Source organism: Columba livia, chromosome 3 (assembly GCF_036013475.1).
Source record: "Columba livia isolate bColLiv1 breed racing homer chromosome 3, bColLiv1.pat.W.v2, whole genome shotgun sequence".
NCBI lineage: Eukaryota > Metazoa > Chordata > Aves > Columbiformes > Columbidae > Columba > Columba livia.
In genome coordinates this window covers 91104648-91125089 of record NC_088604.1, presented here as the reverse complement: position 1 = coordinate 91125089, position 20442 = coordinate 91104648, and the positions used below count along the sequence as shown (strand labels likewise).

Below are 20442 nucleotides of genomic sequence, written 5' to 3'. Positions count from 1 at the left end.
CCCATTCTGGTGACTGATACTTTCAGCATTCCCCATGGCTTCACAAATATTTTCATACACCAGCCACATAACTTACTCTAATATCTCAATTCCTTTAACAGGGGTTAAAACAAAAACACAAAACCAAAAAAAAAGGGGGGAGGAGGGTGGAAAAAAAAAAGGGGTGGTGGGGAAAAAAAAGAGAGAGAGAGGGACAGGGACCAGCAGGAAGCCAAAGCAGACATTACTCCTAAGGAACCCATGAGTAAGAGCAGCTCGGCCTGGTGCCAGCTTGGCTAGTCATGACTCACTTAACAACTCCTCCCCACCACTGTTGGTTGTTTTTTTTTTAACTCAAATATGACATTCTCCACTCCTAACCTGGTGTATCAGGGTTCCTTCCACTCTAGAGACTGCAGCTTTTCCCAGGTGAGCAAGGGAATCCCATTTTAACATCCTCCTTACTACCAGTGAAGCAACCATGCTCTCCACCTCACTCCATGTTTTCAGAGCAGAAGCTCTTCTAGCTGAAGTCCTTCTAGGTGAGAAGATGGATTAAAAAAAAAATAAATTAATAGTCGCCTCAGCATGCATTTTCTAGCTCTATCCCTTCCCTTTTGAAGCCAAGATGAAAGAATTAATGCATTATTTGCCTTTTAGCCCAGGTGGTCTGCTCTGCTAGCCTCTGCCCCAGTTCCCATTGTTGCAGCAAACAGCTGTCTGGATTGCAGCTGCTCAAATGAAAGAAACCCTGAAACGTGCTATAGCTGGGCACCTGGCAATGCTGTACCCATTTGTTCATATTGAAAGAACATGTGAGCTTTTAATTGTTCATGGCAAAGGGAGCTTTTTAATGACTTCAATTAACAGAGAGGAAAACTCCAGTTAGCTCTTGCTATACAAAAGGGTGTCCACAATGTCATTAAAACAAGATTTACAAGTGTCATAACTCTCAGCAGCATAGTCAACAATACAGCCAATCATTACAACTGAGCACCAAAGGAGGAGGGGGGAAACATCACACCACCGAGGAACGGGAGGAAAAGAAAAGAGTAGGGGGGGAAAGGTGCAGAGGAAAAAAAGAAAAGTCTTTTTTTCTTTTCAGTCTAGATTGATTTTATTCTACAAAATGCTACTCAGTTAAAATTGTAAAAGCAAAACCATTTTAATATGTTCATTCTTTCATAGCAGCAAGCTTTCTCTAACAAGCTTTTCATTTTAGTGCAAATACTGTAGGCCTGTATTACAGTAAAATAACAAGAACAGAGGAGAGACAACACCAGAGAATGCCTCAGAGCTGAGATTCTCCAGGACCACAAGAACGATACCAAGATCACAAGTAAAGGAGGGTCCCAATTCAGCAGTCACCTTTAAGAACCTCCTTGGCAGAAACTACCTCACTGTAGACCAAAAAAAAAAAAAAAAAGAAAGAAAGAAAAACCATGATCTCGTGAGGAAATAAAAAAGACAATGGTGCCCCCAAACCTTCGATAATCCTCACGGTCGCCTATTAATCACAGAGGCTTGATTCCATCTCGGACACCCACTTTGCAGCAGCTAAATGCTGCTGATGCTTTCAATTTTCTCCCAGGAGAGTGGAATCAGAATCAGGTCCTTTCTGCATCTGAGGATCTTAAAGTAGACTTCAGTGACACTAGTAACTTATCGCTCTAATAAAGATGCACTATCCCTTATCGATGTTACTTTGAACTACACAGTATATCAAGATATATACAACATTTTACCCTCTCACTGAGCAAAAACAATTGGATACCTATTTTCTACACATCTTAATATGGTTTTAATATCAAGTAACCACAAACAAGAAAGTGGAATAACCCTTTAATTATACAGGATAGGAGGGGAACAATTAAGTAAAACAGGATGGGATTTTATTATTATCTTGTATTCTGAGATTTGTCCTCAACTCCACCTACTGTTCACAGAGGAATGATAATGCATCTTCAGAAACATGTCTCTTTTTACATTTTATACAGACAACAACAAAACCCAGAATCTTTTATTTAAAGAATAAAAAAAAAAAGCCTGAAAAAAGAAAATTGGAGTATTTTTAATGCTCTCTTTATTATATCCAAGTCTTGAACAGGAAAAAAAAAAAAAGATGTAAACATGATAAATAAATAAGAAATAAAATGTAAATTGTTCCCCCCACCTCTTAAAATGTTTGACTTGGCCTTCCTAATGAAAATGAACTCGTGTCATAATAATAAGGTTTCTTACATTTCAGAAGTCTGTTTTAGAAGGAAAAGAAAGAAAACCCAACAACAACAACAACAACAAAAAAGAAGCAACAACCAAATACCAGGAATGTGAGTTGGGAGGATGTTAAATAAATGGCAGGCAGATCTGCTGGAGCAGGCACAAGACGGCTGCCTACCAATAAATAATAAGATACTGGGGAGGAGAGGGCTGTCTTAGGTTTGTTTTAATTTTGTTTTTTTCTTTCCATTTAGGATGAAGGCCAGGTGGATCCTACATACAGTAAGCAGCAAAATTAAAGGTTCAGATGAACTAAATAGATAATTTAAATAATAATTATAAAAACACAACAGAGAGCTACTGTCCCCAGCATGTTGGTCCCAAATCCCACCACACCACCAGCAGTTTGAGACTTCCCAGTCTCCACACCTATGAGAAAGGAATGGATGAAGGCAACGCCACAACTGAGAAGGAGGAACAAGGGCAAAACTGGAATGGCAAACATCACCTGGAAGCTGAATGTTTCCTTCAACGCAGCTACTACTGCTCCTCCCAGTTTGGCATTGATTAATTCAGGTGTTATTAGAGGCTTCATTGGGCTGGTCACTAAGGGATTGACCCAATACCAGCTGAAATTCCCTGGGCCTTTTTCTATTGACTTCAACAACTCTTGGTCAGACACTAGTTATAACAGCTCTCGCATCCCCATTACATGCAGAACATGGAGACACTGTACATCTAGGAATCAGCAGGGAAAATACTCTTTGAAAATACTGTTTTGGGGGTGGGGGAAGACAGTCAATTCCCAAAAAGTACACCAGTAAACGTGAAAAGGACAACACAGGACCAGACCAGAAGAGCAGCAGCAGAGCTCAAGCTGTACCTGTCTGCTAGAGACTAAACAAAGGTAATGCTGATCCACAAAATATGGAAGGCAGGAGACCAGAGATCCCAACACAGACATTCTCTAAGAGGTTTGAGGGACAAAATAGGCAGGCACAAGGTATTTGGGGCTTTTTCCAGATAGTAGAAATAATCCTCTTTTCCGGGCAGTTTCGTGTGGCTCCCGTCAGCATCACAGGACAGGAAAGGGGGTTGTCCTGTCACTGAGAAGGTCAATGACTAGGCAGCAGGCAGTGTTGCCCACTACCAGCTGCAGCTCCTTGTGGCAATGATACAGTGAGCAAAAACAAAGGTTATTTTTGTTGTTCCACTGGGATTTAGGCTTACTTGGGCTGGAGGAGGCACCTGACTTCCCAAAACCCCTAGTATGAATGCTCCTGGCGTTCTGGGAGACAGTGATCCTGTTCCGCTGACCTCCAAAGTAGCTGCATCACTTTAGGATTCACTGCTTGCCAACGTTGCATTCTCCCCAAAAAGGAGTGGAAATGACATGCAGAGTCATTTTATTGAACAGTTTTAGACTCTCAATCCAAACTGGCCCAAACAAGCATCTGGCAAAATGGAAATGGGTAGAGAAGCAGCAGTTTAACCTAAAGTGATATCATCTGCATAAAACCTTACGAAAACAGGATCCTTTGTACTAACTATGGGAAGTTTAAGGTCTACTTTGTTGAAAATGAAGTTTTAATTTTTATGTGAGGACAAGAGAACTCCTTTATCAAATTTGCTTATTGTGTGAGCTCCATTTGAAACCTCTAGCACCAGTATAATGATGGGAGTGTTTAAGCAATAAAGAAAAAGCCTGAATCACAATCAGCTTTATGAAGCAAAAGGACCACTAATATCTTTCTATTTCTGGCAGGTTTGGTAAATACCCAGGTTGAAAAATAATAGGAATAACAAAAAAAAAGGGCAATGCCTATCTTTAGAGCCAAAGTAGTGTCCCTTTGAAATGATTCAAGGAATGGGCAGTGACCAGGATTTGAGGGAAGCCAGCCCTGCTGAGTAAAGGTCTGGGTTCCACAAGGCTGAACCCTATCAATTCCCAGGGGAGTTGGTAGGGACTGCAGCAGTTTAGCATTTCACAGGACTGGCCCTATAATTGCATATCGCATTTGTCCGGGTCCAGCCTGACCAAGAAATACCCTGGTTTCAGCTGATTAAAATATATATATATACATGAAAGAACAAGAAAAATCTCACACCAAAATAAATAGCTGCCACCACAGCTTCAACAAGCAGGACCAAATTGCTAAGCCCTAAGTGGTGCAGCTGGCTAGCTGGGCAGTCCTAGTGTGCATATGGTCATGGTTTGTAAGTGCCTTGACATCAACAGGAACTGAGCTTGGCTCCAAGACAGAACAGGTTACACACATGACTGTTTTCAGTAGTGATCAGCAGCGCTGGAGAGCTCATGCCCTCTGTGAGCACTTAGTAGTAGCAACCAAGCCCACAGGTTGGAGAAGACAAGGACCCAGGGCTAGGGGAAGAGCCCTCTGATTTGTTCTTCTGTCTTCAGGCTAACCAACCCCAACAAAGCCAGATCAATTATAATGCAAGATGAAACAGAGGCCAAAGACTGAGGTGCAAATAATGGCAATCAATTTTGCTCCACTGTCAATTTGTCATTTATAACCAAAGGTTATCAGAAGCTCTGTTCAAATTCAAACGGGTCATCACTTCAGCCATGCCATTCCTGCCTGATCGGGAGCACCTTGTGGCCTGTGCTGTGCTGGAGGCTGGACCACTGCCTTTCCCCCAAGTCTGGAAACTGGCAATCTCTGAGCAAACAACACCTGCTACCATCAACTTGTGGATGCATGCTGCTTTGTTTCTCAACAAATAAAAAGTCAGCAAGGGGATAGCTAACTAGTTTCACCCTCTTATTCACTGCCAGTTTCCATCCTAGATATATAGGCACGTGGTGCCACCTCTTTTTCAGTAGCAAGTTCTGCAAGTATGGCCGAAGGGAAGATTTGCTAACAGGAGGAGATCAGCCTCTGAGTCAGGAGCCCTGATGGGGAGGAAGATGTAATACTCCCTAGACGGTGAGCAGCCCAGGAAGAGTAAACAAAAAGCAGCAGATTTGATATCCACCAAACTGGAGTAAACCCCTGCCAAAGACACTGCTAAGTGCCAGCCCAGCAGCTTTTCTGACGCTACTTTGGCCCCGAGATGCTAACTTGGTTTTTCAAGGAGCCCAAGGGGATAAATATATCTACATTTTAAGAAAGAAAGGCTTCCTTGTGAGCCTCCTGCCATCTCTGTTTGCTGTGTCTGTGCCCCAGGCCAGAGTTACAAGCTCTGCCCTTGTTGCTGAGCCCTTGGGGTCCTCTTGGTTCTCCCTCCCCCAGACCTCCCAGCCACCCCTCACCTGCCTGGGCACCCCCACATGTTTCCCCACAGCCTGTCACAAGAGGAAAGATCCTACCAAGCCTTTAGAGTTCAGAGCAACTGGATGAAATGTCATGGGATCAACAACATTGGAAATCATAAGCAGAGAGAGAGAGAGAGAGAAGCTGTAAGATCAACTAACCAGAATGATCTAAGCACAGAGCACAACTGATCAGATCAATTCACAAAGGAAAGGGATGACTAGCAACTGTCTGCAGCTCGCCCTCAGTCCTGGCCAGGAGTGCTCCCCAGGTCCATTATGGCCATGAAGAGGTCATAGGCTGTCCCTACAGAGGGGATATCACCCTCTCCAAACAGTCCTGGCACGTCAGTCCCACCATTGCCATTTCCTGCCTCCAGGCAACTGGCGTTGGTCCTCACTCTCCTTCCTGGAGCTGCAGCACTTCCCCATCCTTGTTCTTGCTGCCCTTGTGCTTGAACGATCCTGTGCCTGTCTCTAATCCCATGGAGGGGAGCTCCCCCCACAGTGCTGGGGGGATGTAACACACTGGCAAAATGGGGGGCTGCAGGGGGATTACAATGCCAGCAAGGTGGGAGAGTTCAAGGAATCCGAGGACTGGTCACCACTGCTGCTGCTCCTCCGGTGAGCTTTGGAGCAGGACTCGGATGGGGAGAGAGGAGACTCCTGATCCAACACGTTGGGGTAGGTGAACACCAAGTTGGAAGAGCCAGGAGTGATGGCTGGTGTTGAGGTCACCACGATAGGAGTGTTGAGTGCCTCTTCCCCATAAAAACCTCCAGCAATGCTGATGGGCTTAATGACAGACCTTTGGCCTTTGTCAAGGACCAAAGACGAAGATGGAATCTCTTCCTCCACAGGCTCCTGCTTCACCACCACCGCTCCGCTCGCTCCAGTCCGAACGCTCTGGAGGCTGCTGGATGGTGGACTCCGACGTTCCTCAGGGCTGATTTTGCACACAGGGCTGTGAGCCACCAGCATAAACTCCAGCTTCTCCTTCTCCTTCTGGAGCTCAGCAATCTCCTTTTGCAGCACTGACTTCTCTTCCTCCAGCACTTCAGTTTCCTGCAGACAAAAGGGGAATAAGTAAATATCAGAGGCTCTGGCACTGCTCCTCACCTGGAACATGGCCATCAGGTCCAGTTCCCATCTGGCATGAACAGATTAACTCCAGACTCTTCATGAACCAAGCAGACACCATGTCATTGCCAGCCAAGCATCTTGTGTGTCATATGTCTACCAGTAGGCTATTCCCAGACTTCACCAATCTAAGGGTTATAAATGGTCTTCTCATGAGCTCACCTTTATTTTCCCATGGGCAGCTCCTGCCACTTTGTCTTGGCCTGTGATTTAAACAATTCTTCTCCTTTGCTGTCTGCCTGACAAACACCTTAGCAGAGGACTCTGATCTCCTCCCATCACTTTTTGTGTTCCTTTAAGTCATGTTCTTTCCACTTTGTAGACAGAGGTAGCATACAGCAACCTCTAAACTGTTTCCATTTTCCTTCTATAGTGTATATTCCAAATGAGGTCTGACACTTTCCTGACTCTTGCACAAAGGACTAACACTTGCAGCTCCACTGTATCATTCCCTTGATGCATTCTTGAGTTAATACATTTACCTTTCCCATGGTCATATCACACTGATGGCTTATAGTCAATCTGTGGGCAACTAGTACCTTCCTCACCATTTCACAGAAGTACTTGCTCTCAGTCTTTCAGGATAGGACCTTCCACTTTGCACCCCTTTCAATTCTGTTATTTTAGTCATGACAGTCCTTAATTTCTTCCTATAGGATGTCCTGTCTGCCCTACACTGAGAATATCTCCTGAATCAGAGGTGACAGCATGTTTCACTGGTGTGCTTTCAGTGCTGCTGCTGCTCTTGTTAATGAGATCATGGAATACAACCAGACCAAGGCTGGAAGCACTGAAGCCTTCCCTCCAGCCTCCTCCAGCACAACCCATCCTCATCTTCTCTTCAGCCAGTGTCTTACCCACCTTCTTCCACTCATCCCTACCTTCTTCTGTAGCACCAGACCACAAATCTCTGCGGTGCTTGCTTTGTGTGGGCAATCAGTTACACCCACCAAATAAAGGTTAGCCTAAAGGATGTAACTTCAATAGGTACACACGACATCTGCCTCATTTTCAGCTGCTTTTGGATGATCCTACCATCTTCAGTGCTTTTTTTTTTTTAGGGTCAAAGGCACTGAAGATGGTAGGATCATGCACACAGCATCTTTATTTTCACTTGGAGGAAGACCAGCAGTAGGGAGACTGGTGCTAGTTGGGAGGCTAGAAGGGGGAGCTCCTAGGACATTTTGGGTGGTCAGCAAGGGAAATTGAGCTCCAGGTCCAAGCCCTCACCACCATTTGTGTAGGAGCAACACCAAGAGGCAGCCTTGGAAGGAGAAGGAAGCACGTGTTTTGTAGCATCTTCTCCAAGCGTACTAGCGAAGAGAGAGCAATGCCCTGTGAGCTGGTCTGAAGGGCAGGCAGTAAGGAAGGAGAAAAGTATGCAGAGCACATACCGCCTGGAGCTTCTCTGTTAGTTCTCGACGCCTGTTACGACACTTAGCAGCTGCCAGCTTGTTCCTCTCTCTCCGGATCCTTCGCTTCTCTTCTTCCTCAGGCGACAGCTGTGGGCAAGAGCCAAGAAAACCCACAATCAGATCTGAGCAAGGCATTCCTTGAAGTTTGTGCAGATTCAACCGCAATGCAAAGGAAAAAGGCCTGATCCAGCAGGATGCTGAGCACTCCCCCTCTTCACTGATGTCAGCAGAAGATGAAAGTGCACAGTATCTCTGCCTGCACCAAGTCTTAGCAGAAGGGTGAGGAGAAGATGGAGAAGGGAGCAGGGGGAAGATTGTGTAAGAGGACAGTGAATCTGCACCAAGGCCAAACAGATAAAAGATGCTCTGATTGTTTCACAACTTGGGTGGTACATTAAGCAAAACCAGAGCACTATGTTGTAAGTGCCTCTTTCTTGAAAGAAAATATCTGCTGCTTCCCACACAAAAATAGTTGTTAGCTTGAAGGTCGGCGATGGGGTGGAGGGGGAGACAGGGAAATCAGCAGAGCTCCCATGAAGTCCATGAAGCAACAATGATTTGTACCACCCAAAATCCTGACCTCAGATTTTTGAGCACTCAGCGAGATAACACACTGTGCTTCTTGCATCAGCAGGCAAGGCTCCAGTGATATCAAGGGCTTTCTGAGGGCAGCTGACATCCTCACTGATGTAAATCAGCAGCAATTCCATAGAAACCCATCCCGCAACACTCTTGTGAAACCAGAGGAAGTGAGCAGGAGCCCACAAGATCTGGTCAAGTCAGGCCTAGCTTTTGGGGTTTGAGATGAGGTTTTACAAATCCCAGCAGCAGCAGATGGGCTCGCAGTGCTGCCGAGGCTGGGGTGCCAGCACAGCATGGCTGTACAGCTGGAACACGGCACACAGGAGCTGGAGCAAACAGCCAGCTGTGGGGATGCACGGCACGTGTTTGCCTGAGCACCCTGCTCCACTGTGGACCCACCTCATGCCCTGTGTGTGCTTCAGCCTCACCAGGCTGCTGTGTGCTGTGGGGCTTCGGCCCAGTGACTGCAAACAACAGCGAAATGAGCAGCCTGCAGAGCACATGTCAGATCTCACGTAGTGCCAGTGAAGAATGGAAAGAAAAACCTTTTCATAAAAGCTTTCAGTTTTAATATCTTCAAGGGCTGTGAAAATTACAAATGAGACATTCACTAGTCTTTTATTTTTAGTGTTAGTTTTACTCTAACCTCATTCTGGTTTGTTTTGGTTTGCTTTATTTCCTTAATTTTGATCTTCAGGGGAGTTTACTTCAGCCTCTGGGCATTCCCCTTCCTCAGTTCTGCTTTTCTGGGGGGATCCTATCCATGCCTATGATTTCACCTGCATGCAGGGCAAGCCCCTGAATGTACACCAAGAGACATAAGCGCTTCTAGAACTTCAGGACACAGGCTTTGGGCCTGAAAGCTTTTCCATCTCACGGTTGGGGAGGTACCTGCTCCCTGCTGGGAAGCAGACAGTGGGAATTTGGCATATTCCCTCCCAGTAAGGGACCCCCACAGGCACCACTCTCCTCACTACGGCTCTGCTTGCTCCATTCCCAGCCCATACATGTGGCGGGTAAAAATGTATTTGCACATGAGTACCCGCAGTGTGGCAATGCATTAAGCACACACACAAATTGTGTGCTGACTTGGGGCCTCTGTGTGCAGTTTTCAAGAGCCCTTTCATGCTTCAGAAGCACAGGCCCTATTGAAATATGTTGGGACTGAGATTTCCCCTCCCAGGGCCTTCAGTCATTTTTAAATTATCTATCTCAGCGGCTATACTCTGTAAAAATCTCATAAACGTGAATGAAGCCCCTAATCTGGACGTGCTTAACGTTATACCAGGTCTAAAAAGGAATATTCTGTCAGCGGTTGCTGGATTTGTTTGAAAGTGGTTGGATTTGGCATTCCTTGTGCCTCTGCTGTATGCGTTATCTGTAGCTTGTCCAAGCCCAATACGTGCATTCGCTGGCAGAAACCTTCACCAAAACAGGCTCTTTTCATAAAGCGTTACACAGTGTTTTCCAAAAAGGCACTCCGATGCGGTGTTCAAAGCACCAACAGTGGAAACCTGAGCCAAAAAGCCACGGTAAAGCGCCTGGGTACTGCCTTAGCACGTGTCTAATCAAAAGGACTTGGCTTTGAATGACCCACAATGAACGGCTTGCAAACAAGCCACAGGCCAGGAATTGCTTGGCAGGCATCCTTCAGCAAATAACTCTGAACAACAAATAAAGCGGAGAATATGGTGATCTCTTCACGGCCAATTTGTGAACACAGAGGCAGCATTTGTCAAACAAATTAGTTGTTGCTAATTATTCCTCCATTTCTCGTGAGAGCTTCCCTGGCTTTGGACAGCAGCCCTGCATGAGGGGAACGGGGAGGTAGCTCTGGCTGGTGGAAAGGGCTGGCACGTACCCGAACCACCACAGCTGCCCCATCCTTCCTCCCAAAAACAGGTCCTCAGTGCACCCATACCAGGCCCCCAAACAGAAGTGTAGTGTGGCTCACACTGGATAAGTGACTTTAACCCCTTCCCTGCCTCTTAGGTCTAAACCAGACAGCGACTCCACATAAAATAACCAGGCTGTGAAGCAAAACAGATGACGTGGAAGTAAAAAGTAGGACTGGTGAGTCTTATTAGAAACAGATCTCACGCAACAGCGAGTGCTGGTGTACTGAGGGAGCGCAGCGCCTCTCCTCACACTGCTCTGCAGCGACCCACACAACTGCTGCTTGGGAACAATTCGGAGAGATCTAGATTATTCAGATTTTAAAATATTTTTAAAAAACAAGCCAGCCGAGCATTGTGGCTAGCTATTCACAAACAGCCCTAGAGAGGGCTGTGTTTCTCACTTTGAAGATATCCACAAGGATGAAAGGATTTCTAGAAGATGAGATACTTGCATCTAGTCCACCACCTGGCCCCAGCACAGGACCCAGGGTCCTGGTTCAATATTCCCATCAAGAGGTTGAGCATGGGCCAGAAGTGGCACAAGCCACCCCTTTCTGGCTGTGAAAATGCCACTGGGTTGGGGGCAGAAAGATCTCTGCTTATGGGATTCCCACCCCACCACTGTAAAGAGATCAAGCAATTGCATGTTTGTAGTGGAAAGGTTGATTTAGACTCCAGACATCAAGAAGGCTCTTGCTACTAGAGCTGAAGTGCTCTAGGGAAGCTGTTCCTCCCAGCACAGCGCTGGCTGTTGCTGGTGGTATCAACCTAAAGTGAGACTGGAGCAGCACCTGCTGCCACAGAGCAGATATAAAACACCAGCTGGGGTAATTCGGGTGTCAGATTTGTAAAGGACCTACGTAAAGCCTCCTGTGTTTGCTCAGAGGTTTCCTTCTGCCTGGAGTGGCAGAGACATTCAAACTGAAACCCAAGGCTCAACTTCAGAGTTTCACCTGCTTTTGAAACCGAGCCGCAATGTGGCCCAGTGGTGCGAAGCGTGTGATGGAGAGTGGGTAAGTCTTGCTGTACGATGAGGAAGCAGCAATAAAATCACCTTCTGGCTTACATTGTACATCACCCTGAGAAACCCCAGCACCTGCACAGCACGGGGGACCTCCCCGTGGGGTCGGGAGATTCCACAAAAGGGCAGAGGGGAGGAAGAAAAGTTCTCTGTATGCTTGTTTTTGAGGCATCCTCAGATGCTCTCACCACCGTGGTTACCTGCTCGTCTCTTCGTCTCCGTCCCACAGTGGTCCCGATGGTTTTGATCACACCAGGTCGCTGAAGGGCCGTGTGTCCGGCCACTGAAGACAGCGGGGGCAGTGGGTGGCTGTAGGGGTGTGAGCGAGAGTAAGGGCTTGACATAGAGGTGATGACGGTGGGCTGGACCATCCACTGCAGGTCTTGGCTAGTTGTGATGGCGTTGATCGTAGGGATAAAAGCGCTGCCTGATCCTGGCATATCTACTCGAAATTTCTAGGAGGAAAGGTAAGGGAGAAAAACAGAGAAAAAAAAGTCAATGGAAGCAGAATATAACTGGTTACTCAGAAACCAGCGAGGCCCTCAGGAGCAGCACCAGCAAGGATCAAAGTAGTACCTGAAGCAAAGGCACCGACTGCCAATGCCTTTGCAGCCTCCCCAGCTGCCCCTGCCCACCACAGTGCTAGGCTCAGGCGCCTCCCTGCAGAGCAGCCCTGCCCTCTCCCAGCCCCCTTCCTCATCCCCTCACACCTCCCCAGCAACCCCTATACCAGCCTCCCCATCACCGCCGCCTCCCGCCTGTGCCCACCACTCCTTCTGGCTTGGAGCGAAAGGGGAATTAAGGAGTTTCTAGAAAAACACTTCTCTGCCAGTCCAAAGAAAAGGAAGAGAAACTTAAGTTTTGAAATGCCGTTACCAAGCAGGGCAAAGCCACCTTCTGCCAACGGATTCCCCTGAAATTTGGGCTTGGTCCATACAGGGTTTGGTACAGCAAGAACAGCAGCTTGCTTCTTGTTCAGTGGTTCTGTGCTCGCCACACACAGAGCACAAGCAACCCAGCCCTGGGATGGTTACGTGTGAGGATTTGTATTTTAATAGCAGTCTATAAAATAGGTCTTAGGATTCAGATCGGACAAGTTCCCTGCAGCTCTCTGCACTGTCTAGACAAAACAAGGCAGCAGTAAAACCAAGGCAGCAGGTAACGATCTCCTCCAAAAATACATGTACACTTTCTTTCAGACAGAGGTAAATCCATCTGGATAATATGCTGGCACTAAACTGGAAGGAAAACAATCACTTGTCCCCGGAGGGGGAAGCAGGGGAAAAATAATGTTTTTGTCTTTGCAGAGCTCCTTCAGGAGGCTTTCAGTGGTTAGACTCTGTTTCACAGACACACAAGCCTTGCTCCAGCAATCACTGTGCAAGGGATGGGGCTCGTAGGACCAGCAGCCATCACAGCCATCGATTTTTAAGCCATGAAATATGCACATTCTTGGGTCAACAAACTAGCTTCCCAGAGAAGCGAGAGCCCTTGTGTTAGCCTGACCTCAGCTCAGGTAGGCGTCCCAGATAAGGGGCAGCACTTCGACACAGATTTCCTTTTCAGGGTGTGCCTAGTCAAGCACCTTAAGTGCTTTGTTAAACCAGGGCTACTGCAAACAGTATTTCACATTCTGATAGCTACAGCATTTCAGGCCATTATTAGCCATAAGAAGTCCAGTTGCCAACTCCTGGAGACCAGAAGATCCAGTTTGAATTCTGACAAATGCTGACTTACAGCTTTGGACAGCTCAAAATACAGCAAGAAAGGACAAGAGAAGGAAGGAGTGAATCAAGTTAAGTGGGTGGGGAAATTACACAGCCAGGATGACATGGGCACCAAGACCTTGGCAAAAGCCCCGCCAGAACCTCAAAGATTCACCTGGAGCTCAAGCGCAACACAGCCTCAGCATACCCCACGTGTCAGAGTGCGAGGCACCTTTGTGACCTCTCCCAATTAACTGCAGAGAACCAGAGCTGCAAACTGTCAACACTACAGACGAATTTACTGGTGCAAAGCCCTTTCTCTGCTCTGCCCAGTGCAGGCTGTGGCCACATGGCACAGGAGAGGATGGATGCCTTTGTGGCTCCCCAGCCATAACACTGTAACAAAGAAATTTAGCCTCACAGAAGGGAGGAAGGTCAAAACTAGTTAAACCACAGATGCTCAGGGGATACAAGTTCTACTTTCAGCTCCACAAGTGGCTTCTACCATGAGCTTTACCTACCTGTGCCACCATCTTTCCTGTACCAAAAAGCAGAGAAGAAAGGCTCATATCTTCTTTGCAGGGGCACTAAAAAGCTGTGGCTGCAAAACATTCTGAGATCTTTTGGTGCTTTCCTATGCAAAGACACCATTTGCATTCCAGAGAAAACAACATTTTCAGGTGCCCCACTACTGCAGCCTCCAACAACCTGCTAAAAATTCCCATCAGAAGTCAGGAGAGTAAGACTGGCTACCAGATCAGCCACATAAGATACAAGTGTCTGACACAAAGCTCTGGCCCTGAGCTATTGATGAAGTGACTGTTGGCCTTGGACCTTTCTCTGACACTAGTGGAGGGCTCCTGGACAGCAAAGGGAAGCTGCTCAATTCAGTCACATCCCTCAGCAGCTCCGCAGTACTTGCCTGCAGACCCAGGGAAGAGACCAGTCAGACTGCAGTCCCTGGCTGTGCTATGCTCCACTTCTGTCAGGAGCTTCCTTTCTAATCCCTCAAAATAGACTAAAAAATTCCCAAAACCTGTATTCTTTATTTTCCACAGGCAGTATTTTTTCCCAGATAACTAATTAAGGGATATGCTGCTGTGACAGGCTGAGTCTTCAGGTACAGGGTGCTCAGGCTACCTCTGGGTTTTACAGTTGTTGCTGGCCAGGCTTTCCTCACATACCTCACTGTCCATCTAGGATACTGCACTGGATCAGCTTTGCCATGCCAAAATGCTGCTGCACCCCCCAACTCTGCCCGGTGGCCATCAGCTCTGACCCCTGCGATGCTGACGGTTTCAGTGTCAGGCCCCAAATTCCCTGCCACCTCACCTGCACAGTCCTTTTGGGCACCCGCCTTCTGACTTTGGAGCTCCAGACCTTTCTCCAAACTACAGCTCCAGCTCTGCTCTCCTTTTAGAGAGCTTTGATCCACCTGGCAGCACCACCTGCCCTCACCCGCCTCCCTGTTTCTCCTCTTTCTAGACCCCTTCCTGCCACTTCCTCACCCCAGACACCCACAGCTCTCCTCTCCTGACCCGGGAGAGGCTCCTGGAGGCAACTCTCTGCCAGCTCTCGTTCTCCTTATCTACGAGGAATTCACGGCACTGCTGAAAAGGTGTGGCGATAGCCAGATTGCAGGGCTACACACACAGCACACGCTCAACCACAAAGCCACTGCTCTCCTCCTGACCCAAGCAGCACACAGACGAAGGTATCATAAAAACAAACAAACAAACAAAAATCCACCACACAACAAACAAACACTAAACAGCAAACGGAGTCCTGTTATTAGGAGTGCCAAGAACTGAGGTCAGTCTCTGTTCTGCCTTAAAAACACAGGGTTGGAGAGGAGCCTTCCTTGATCCACAGTCAAGGGAGTCTCCAGCAAGTCCTGCCACAGGCAGGGACAGGCTATGTTATCAGGTCACAGCTTAGGTGCACAGGCAGCACAGGAACATTTCAGGCTGCGGCTCCATGGTTCCTTTTGCCATCTTAACACAGAGTTTCCATACCGCACCCCGTTGTGTCTCCACTCCCCTCCGGGCCTTCAGTTACAACTGTAACTGCGAGCGCCGAGCAGCACCAGAAACTGCTCTAGAAAAGGGTACGATAACCATGGAAAAAACCAAACCCAACAACAAAACCACCTAAAACCCACCCAGAGGATCTTTAACAATATAGAGTGTACAGGATATATCCTATTAAAAAATATAAGGCCCCTGATGGCTCTGCCATGTTGAACATCTCCTCAAAGGAAAACTGGACACAGGGCTGGGATATCTGAGGGGAAAGTCAACTGGTCTGAAAAAGCACACAAACTCTTCCCATTAGAGTCTATGTTTACCACATGGCAAGTCAATGATTAGGAAAATAGCATGACAAGCAACTTAAAAGAAAAATGTTCCAGTGCTGTGTTGTATGGGAAAAATAATTAAAAAGCATTGAAGTTTTGGCTCAGAGACACAGTTTCCACTTAAACATGTGACTGAAGCATCTTTTCTTCTTTTGGGGAAAGAAAAAAAAAAAACACACACACCAAAGAAAAAATTTCTACAATGCATATTTTCTGCAGTGATAAAACTCTGCAGATCCCTGTAGACCGGAATCAGTAGGACAGCCCAACTGCTAGGGTAAAGGCAATGCTCACATTTGATCCTAATCTACAACATCTGTAAGGATCAAGGGAAAGATGACACACAAGGCCTTGAGAAATCTCCTGGATTCTTAAAGAAAACATTTATGTTCTCACTAAGCCGGTATCCTGCTCAAAGCCTCATTTCAGATAGTAACCCTAGAAACTGGGCTCTGGCCTCCGTATCAAAGGCCATGCACACCAGCTGCCCGGGGAAAACGTGCAGCCCCAGAAAATAAAAGGGGAAAACCCAGTTATAGGTCAGACCAACTATTAAGCTGTTGCCAGAGTTTCATGACCTCCTGCAGCAAGTGCTTGAATCCAGCACAGCTGCTGAATCAGAAGAGGAAAAGGAGAGCGAAGTATTTGCAACTTGCTGGGTGTTTCCAGCTTCTCAGCCTCCCCTTTCCCGCCTCTTCCCCCCCCCGCCCCGCACCTCGTCCTGGCATTTACTGTAAAACAGGGAATAAACCGGAGCCGAGTTATTAATACAATCCCTGAAAACCCCGGTCGGCAGCCCGCAGAGGGCACCAGCGAGATGCGTTTGGAGCGGGCGGGGAGCGGCAGAGAGTCATTTCTGGTAAAACTTCTTTAATGTGAGGAATGTCACGGGCTGGTACGGTTGGCAAAGTTTAAGACTGGACTTTTTTTTAACCTTTTTTTTTTTTTTTTTTTTTTCAAGTGATCCTATGACTTCTTGATGTTAAGACAGCAATGTGCTTACGCTGCCAGTTTGGTCATACAAGCCACACAAGAAACAATAATATTGGAAGGGGGAAGGAGGGGAGCAACTCTGAAAAAGCAAAAAAAGAAAAAAAAAAAAGAGTAAGGCTGGGCCCGCTGATGTAAACAAGTTATGAAATAACCCAGGTTTGTATAACTGGCCCGATTGTGTAATGCCTTCCCCAGAAGTGGTGGATATATTCAATGTAGGCATATAAGCCATTCAGAGCTGTTTTCTTAGGAAAATGAAATGGAAAAATCCCTCAAACGACCCGACCAGACTTTCAGGTCCGTGAATTCACGCCGTTTCCACAGGAAATATCTCCCATTCTTCAAGTGCCGCCCGGCACGGGAGCTTGCGGGGGGAGCAGGACCGGCAGCGCTGGGAGCGCTCCGGCGGCTCCTCGGGAAACTCTGGCTCGGGAAAAAGCCACCGGCAGCCGGAGAGCGGTCGGCGGCTCCCGGTAAAGCGAAGGAGCGGCCGGCAGAGCAAAGCAACACGTCGCCTTTCTCTGGGTCGCACCGGTGGCAGAGGCGAAAATGGTGTCACCGCCACAGAGCTAAAGCGGGGGACCGGGGCCGGGGGAGAAGCGGGGAGACCACTTTAAACGCTGGAAAAAGCTAGAGCCCACTCCAACCCACCCCCTGCGTGTTCTACGGTGGCTGCAACAGCGCCTTGAAAGTAGCTCAGGCGGCACCTCCTCAAGTCCCAGGCAAGACGCTCAGACTGGTGCGAGCGAGCCCAGGACAGTGTCCAAGTGCCCGGGAAGGAGCGGTGAACGGAGGGACAGAAAAGCTCCCGAGGAGAACAAAAGCAGGAAGGAGGAAGACTGGGATGCGCCCGTGTATTTGCGTTACCGGCCTCGGAAAGAAGAGTTGCCCGGAGGAGCCCTGTGATTTCCGAGCTGGCTCCAGCCCGCCTCTGCGGCTGGTCCCCGGGCACCGGGGAGGGACCCCACCGACACCCGCGGGCCCCGCTCTACCTGAGGCTGGGACAACGGCTGCAGCCCGCCGGACGCTTCCCCGCCGCACGTCCCCGCTCAGGGCAGGCCGCTGCCTCCCACGACACTCCCCGGCCCCGGGTAGGCACCACCGGCCCCAGTAGGAGGAGAACCCCACCGATAGTCCCGCACAGAAGAGTCGCAGCACTCACTCCGGGCGAGCAGGGAGGGAGGGAAGAAAAGCGGTGGTGTCCAACCGGGGGCGACGTGACGGCGGCTGCGGGCAGCCCGCGCCCCGGCACCGCCTGAGCCCCCGCGGACGGCGCCTCTCCGCTGGAGGAAGCGCCGCTCCCCGGGCGTGGCGGTGAACTCCCGTGCCGGGAGCGCTCGCAGCAGCCCCCGGAGGGACCCGGGGGAGAGGGGCAGCGCCCGGCCCTACCTGCTGGGCTGCGCCGCTGGAGTACGTCTCGGGATGTCCCGGGGAGCCGCTGCTGCCTCTGGAGGAGGTGTCGAAGTTGCCGGGGTAGTCCTGGTACATGGTCCGAGGTCGGGCCGGGGGAGCCGCGTCCCCGCCTTCTCACACCGACACCCGCCGCTCCCTCGCCGTCTCCCCGCCCCCTTCTCCCTCCCGATCTCTTCGGCTCTTGCCGTTCGCCTCCCAACGCTCGCCGCGGACCGGAAAAAAAAATGCTTTGCAGAGCGGAAAGGTAAAAAAAAATAATAAAAAGAGAGAAAAAAAAGAAAAACAACAAAATAAAAATAAAAGAGGCTGAAGTAGCAGCGAAGTGCCGATGGGACGGGAGGGCTCGGCGGTGCGGCGGGAGCGATGCGGCGGGAGCAGAGCCGTGCGCGCAAGCAGGCGCGGGCAGCGCGCACGCCAATGTCCTCTCTCCGCGCTAGCCGGTGAGACTCGCCCCGCCGGCGGAGCGGCCGCGGCCCCGGGGGCTGCAGGCGGAGCGGTTCTCCTCCGCCCCCACCACCACCAACCACCACCACCACCACCGGCCGCCCCTTTTCCCGGCGCGGGGTGACTCAACCGGGTCTAACGCCCCGCGGCTCCCCGGTAGGGCGAAGCGGCAGCTCCGCGCACCCGCGGTGACTCAGAGCAATGGCATCGCCCCGGTCCCACTCGCTTATTATCCGCCCGCCGCCGCCGCACCATGTGCACTCGCACACGTCAAACCCGCGGCGCACCGGCCCCACCTTGCCAGCGCGGAGCCTCCCACCTGCCGCCGCCGCGGGGGGGGCGGGATGGGGAACGGGGGATTGTGCCCGCCCCCAGCTAGTCCGCCGCGCCGCCCCCGCCGCTCCGCCCGCCCCGCCCGGACCCGCGCTCGCGGGTCCGGGCGGGGCGGGCGGAGCGGCGGGGGCGGCGCGACGGCGTGTTCCCGTCAGGCCCCGCCTCCCCCCGCCCCACTTGGTCCCGTCCGTTGTCGCACGTTGCCAAAAATGGTCATTTGCGTCGCACGACGCGAGCGCGGGTTTCCTTGCCGCGGATGACGCGCTGCGAGAGGGATTCCCTGGCTCCGCCGCCGGGATTTAAAGGGGCAGGCACACCGTTGCAAGTGTTGGGGGGGCAGTGGTGAATTTTGGGGAACGGGCCGCAAATCTCGCCCCACAGACCGGCTTCCTCGCCCCCTCCCGCACGGGGGCTCGGCGAGGGGTTGATAGAGGGGATCCATCCAGCCCTGCCTGCCTGAGGGTGGCCGGCACTGGCACTGCCCCAGTTCTTGGTCCGTTTCTTCACAGCATCAATAAACCAAGTGTTAGGCTAGTTTTTATAGCAGTGTTAATCTAGTTTTATTTATTTTATCTGCATTTATTTATTTTAATTATTTTTATTATTTGTTTTTCCTTTACTCTTTCATTAATCTTCAATTTTTCATTACTTTCTATCTTTTTTAAAAATTTTATTTTATATTTACTCTTATTTTTCTTTTCTTTCTTCCCTCTTTTTTTTTTTTTTTTAAATTTATTTTTGATACTTCTCTTTACTTTTCCATCCTGGGAGCTGGCTGCAGAGCCACTCCAGGCCCCCAAACCAGGGCATGTCACAGGAAGGGCAGGTAACAGCCCTAGGCTGCCCTGCAGTAGCAACTCCCAGGGCAGGGACTGTGACAACCGCCTCAGGTGGCTGTGGCATTGCCAGGTCACTAACCGGCACAGGCTGGAAGGTGGCAGGAGCAGACAGAGCAGAGCCGTCCGCGTGGAGAACGTGAGCTCCCCAGTGCTGCTAGTTCACAGATTGTTAAAACGTTACTCTTAAACCCGAAATGTTTAATTTTCACCCTCCCTGGGGGATTCACCCAGCCCTTAGCGTGTCCTTTTTGCTGTTGGGGAAGGAGAAGTCATCTAAGTTCAAGCTGTAAAATCCCATATAAGCTGTCTCATGGGCAAAGTATTTTCCCACCGGAGCTCATCTAAGAGTAATGGGTTTTCCCCTGCTCCGACTATCCTCCTTGGGAGGGGGGACGGCAGCACCCCCTTCAATCCCAGAGCCTTGGGGAACTCCGAAAAGAAACAGCCCATTGCTGATAAGTCTTCAGCACCAGGCATTTGGGACTAAAACTTCCGATGCTGCTTCATTTTCAGCACCCTCATTTTCAGGCAATTGAAATTCTCCATCTGAATTAGCTGCAGCATCTGACTTTGAGGGAGGTGGGGACCGGGCCGCAAAAACAAACTCGTGCTTCCAATTTGCATTGCGCTAGGAGCGAGGGGCTGGGATGGGGGAGAGGTACTTCAGCAGGCACCGCCAGGCTGTGACGCCGTTGTCCCTTTGGGTTGCACGTCAGGCAGATGATCCGCACGTGCTTCTTTCTGCTGGAAAGAGAATTAGTTCAAGATGTGAGAGGAATCAAGCTGCAGTTGTTAAGAGACGAAGAGAGATGGGGAAAAACACACA

At 49.4% G+C, this 20442-nt stretch overlaps 1 protein-coding gene and 1 long non-coding RNA gene across 3 annotated transcripts; one reads left to right on the top strand and one right to left on the bottom strand.

The window, feature by feature from the left end:
* Positions 1 to 1805: 1805 nt before the first annotated feature.
* Positions 1806 to 18742, bottom strand: FOSL2 (FOS like 2, AP-1 transcription factor subunit). 2 transcript variants are annotated; one of them, XM_065058179.1, is made up of 4 exons: positions 17977 to 18742; positions 11733 to 11987; positions 8011 to 8118; positions 1806 to 6541 (listed from the first exon to the last, which is right to left on the bottom strand). In XM_065058179.1, the coding sequence occupies exons 1-4, from the start codon at positions 18073 to 18075 to the stop codon at positions 6032 to 6034; spliced, it is 972 nt and encodes a 323-aa protein (XP_064914251.1). In that variant the 5' UTR covers positions 18076 to 18742; the 3' UTR covers positions 1806 to 6031. The 2 variants fall into 2 exon arrangements, with proteins under 2 accessions (XP_064914251.1, XP_064914252.1); XM_065058180.1 differs by lacking the exon at positions 17977 to 18742 and adding an exon at positions 17580 to 17738.
* On the top strand, positions 16321 to 18317 carry LOC135579103 (uncharacterized). The gene is made up of 2 exons (XR_010471553.1): positions 16321 to 16453; positions 16556 to 18317. It is a non-coding gene; the product is annotated as an uncharacterized LOC135579103 (long non-coding RNA).
* Positions 18743 to 20442: the final 1700 nt, after the last annotated feature.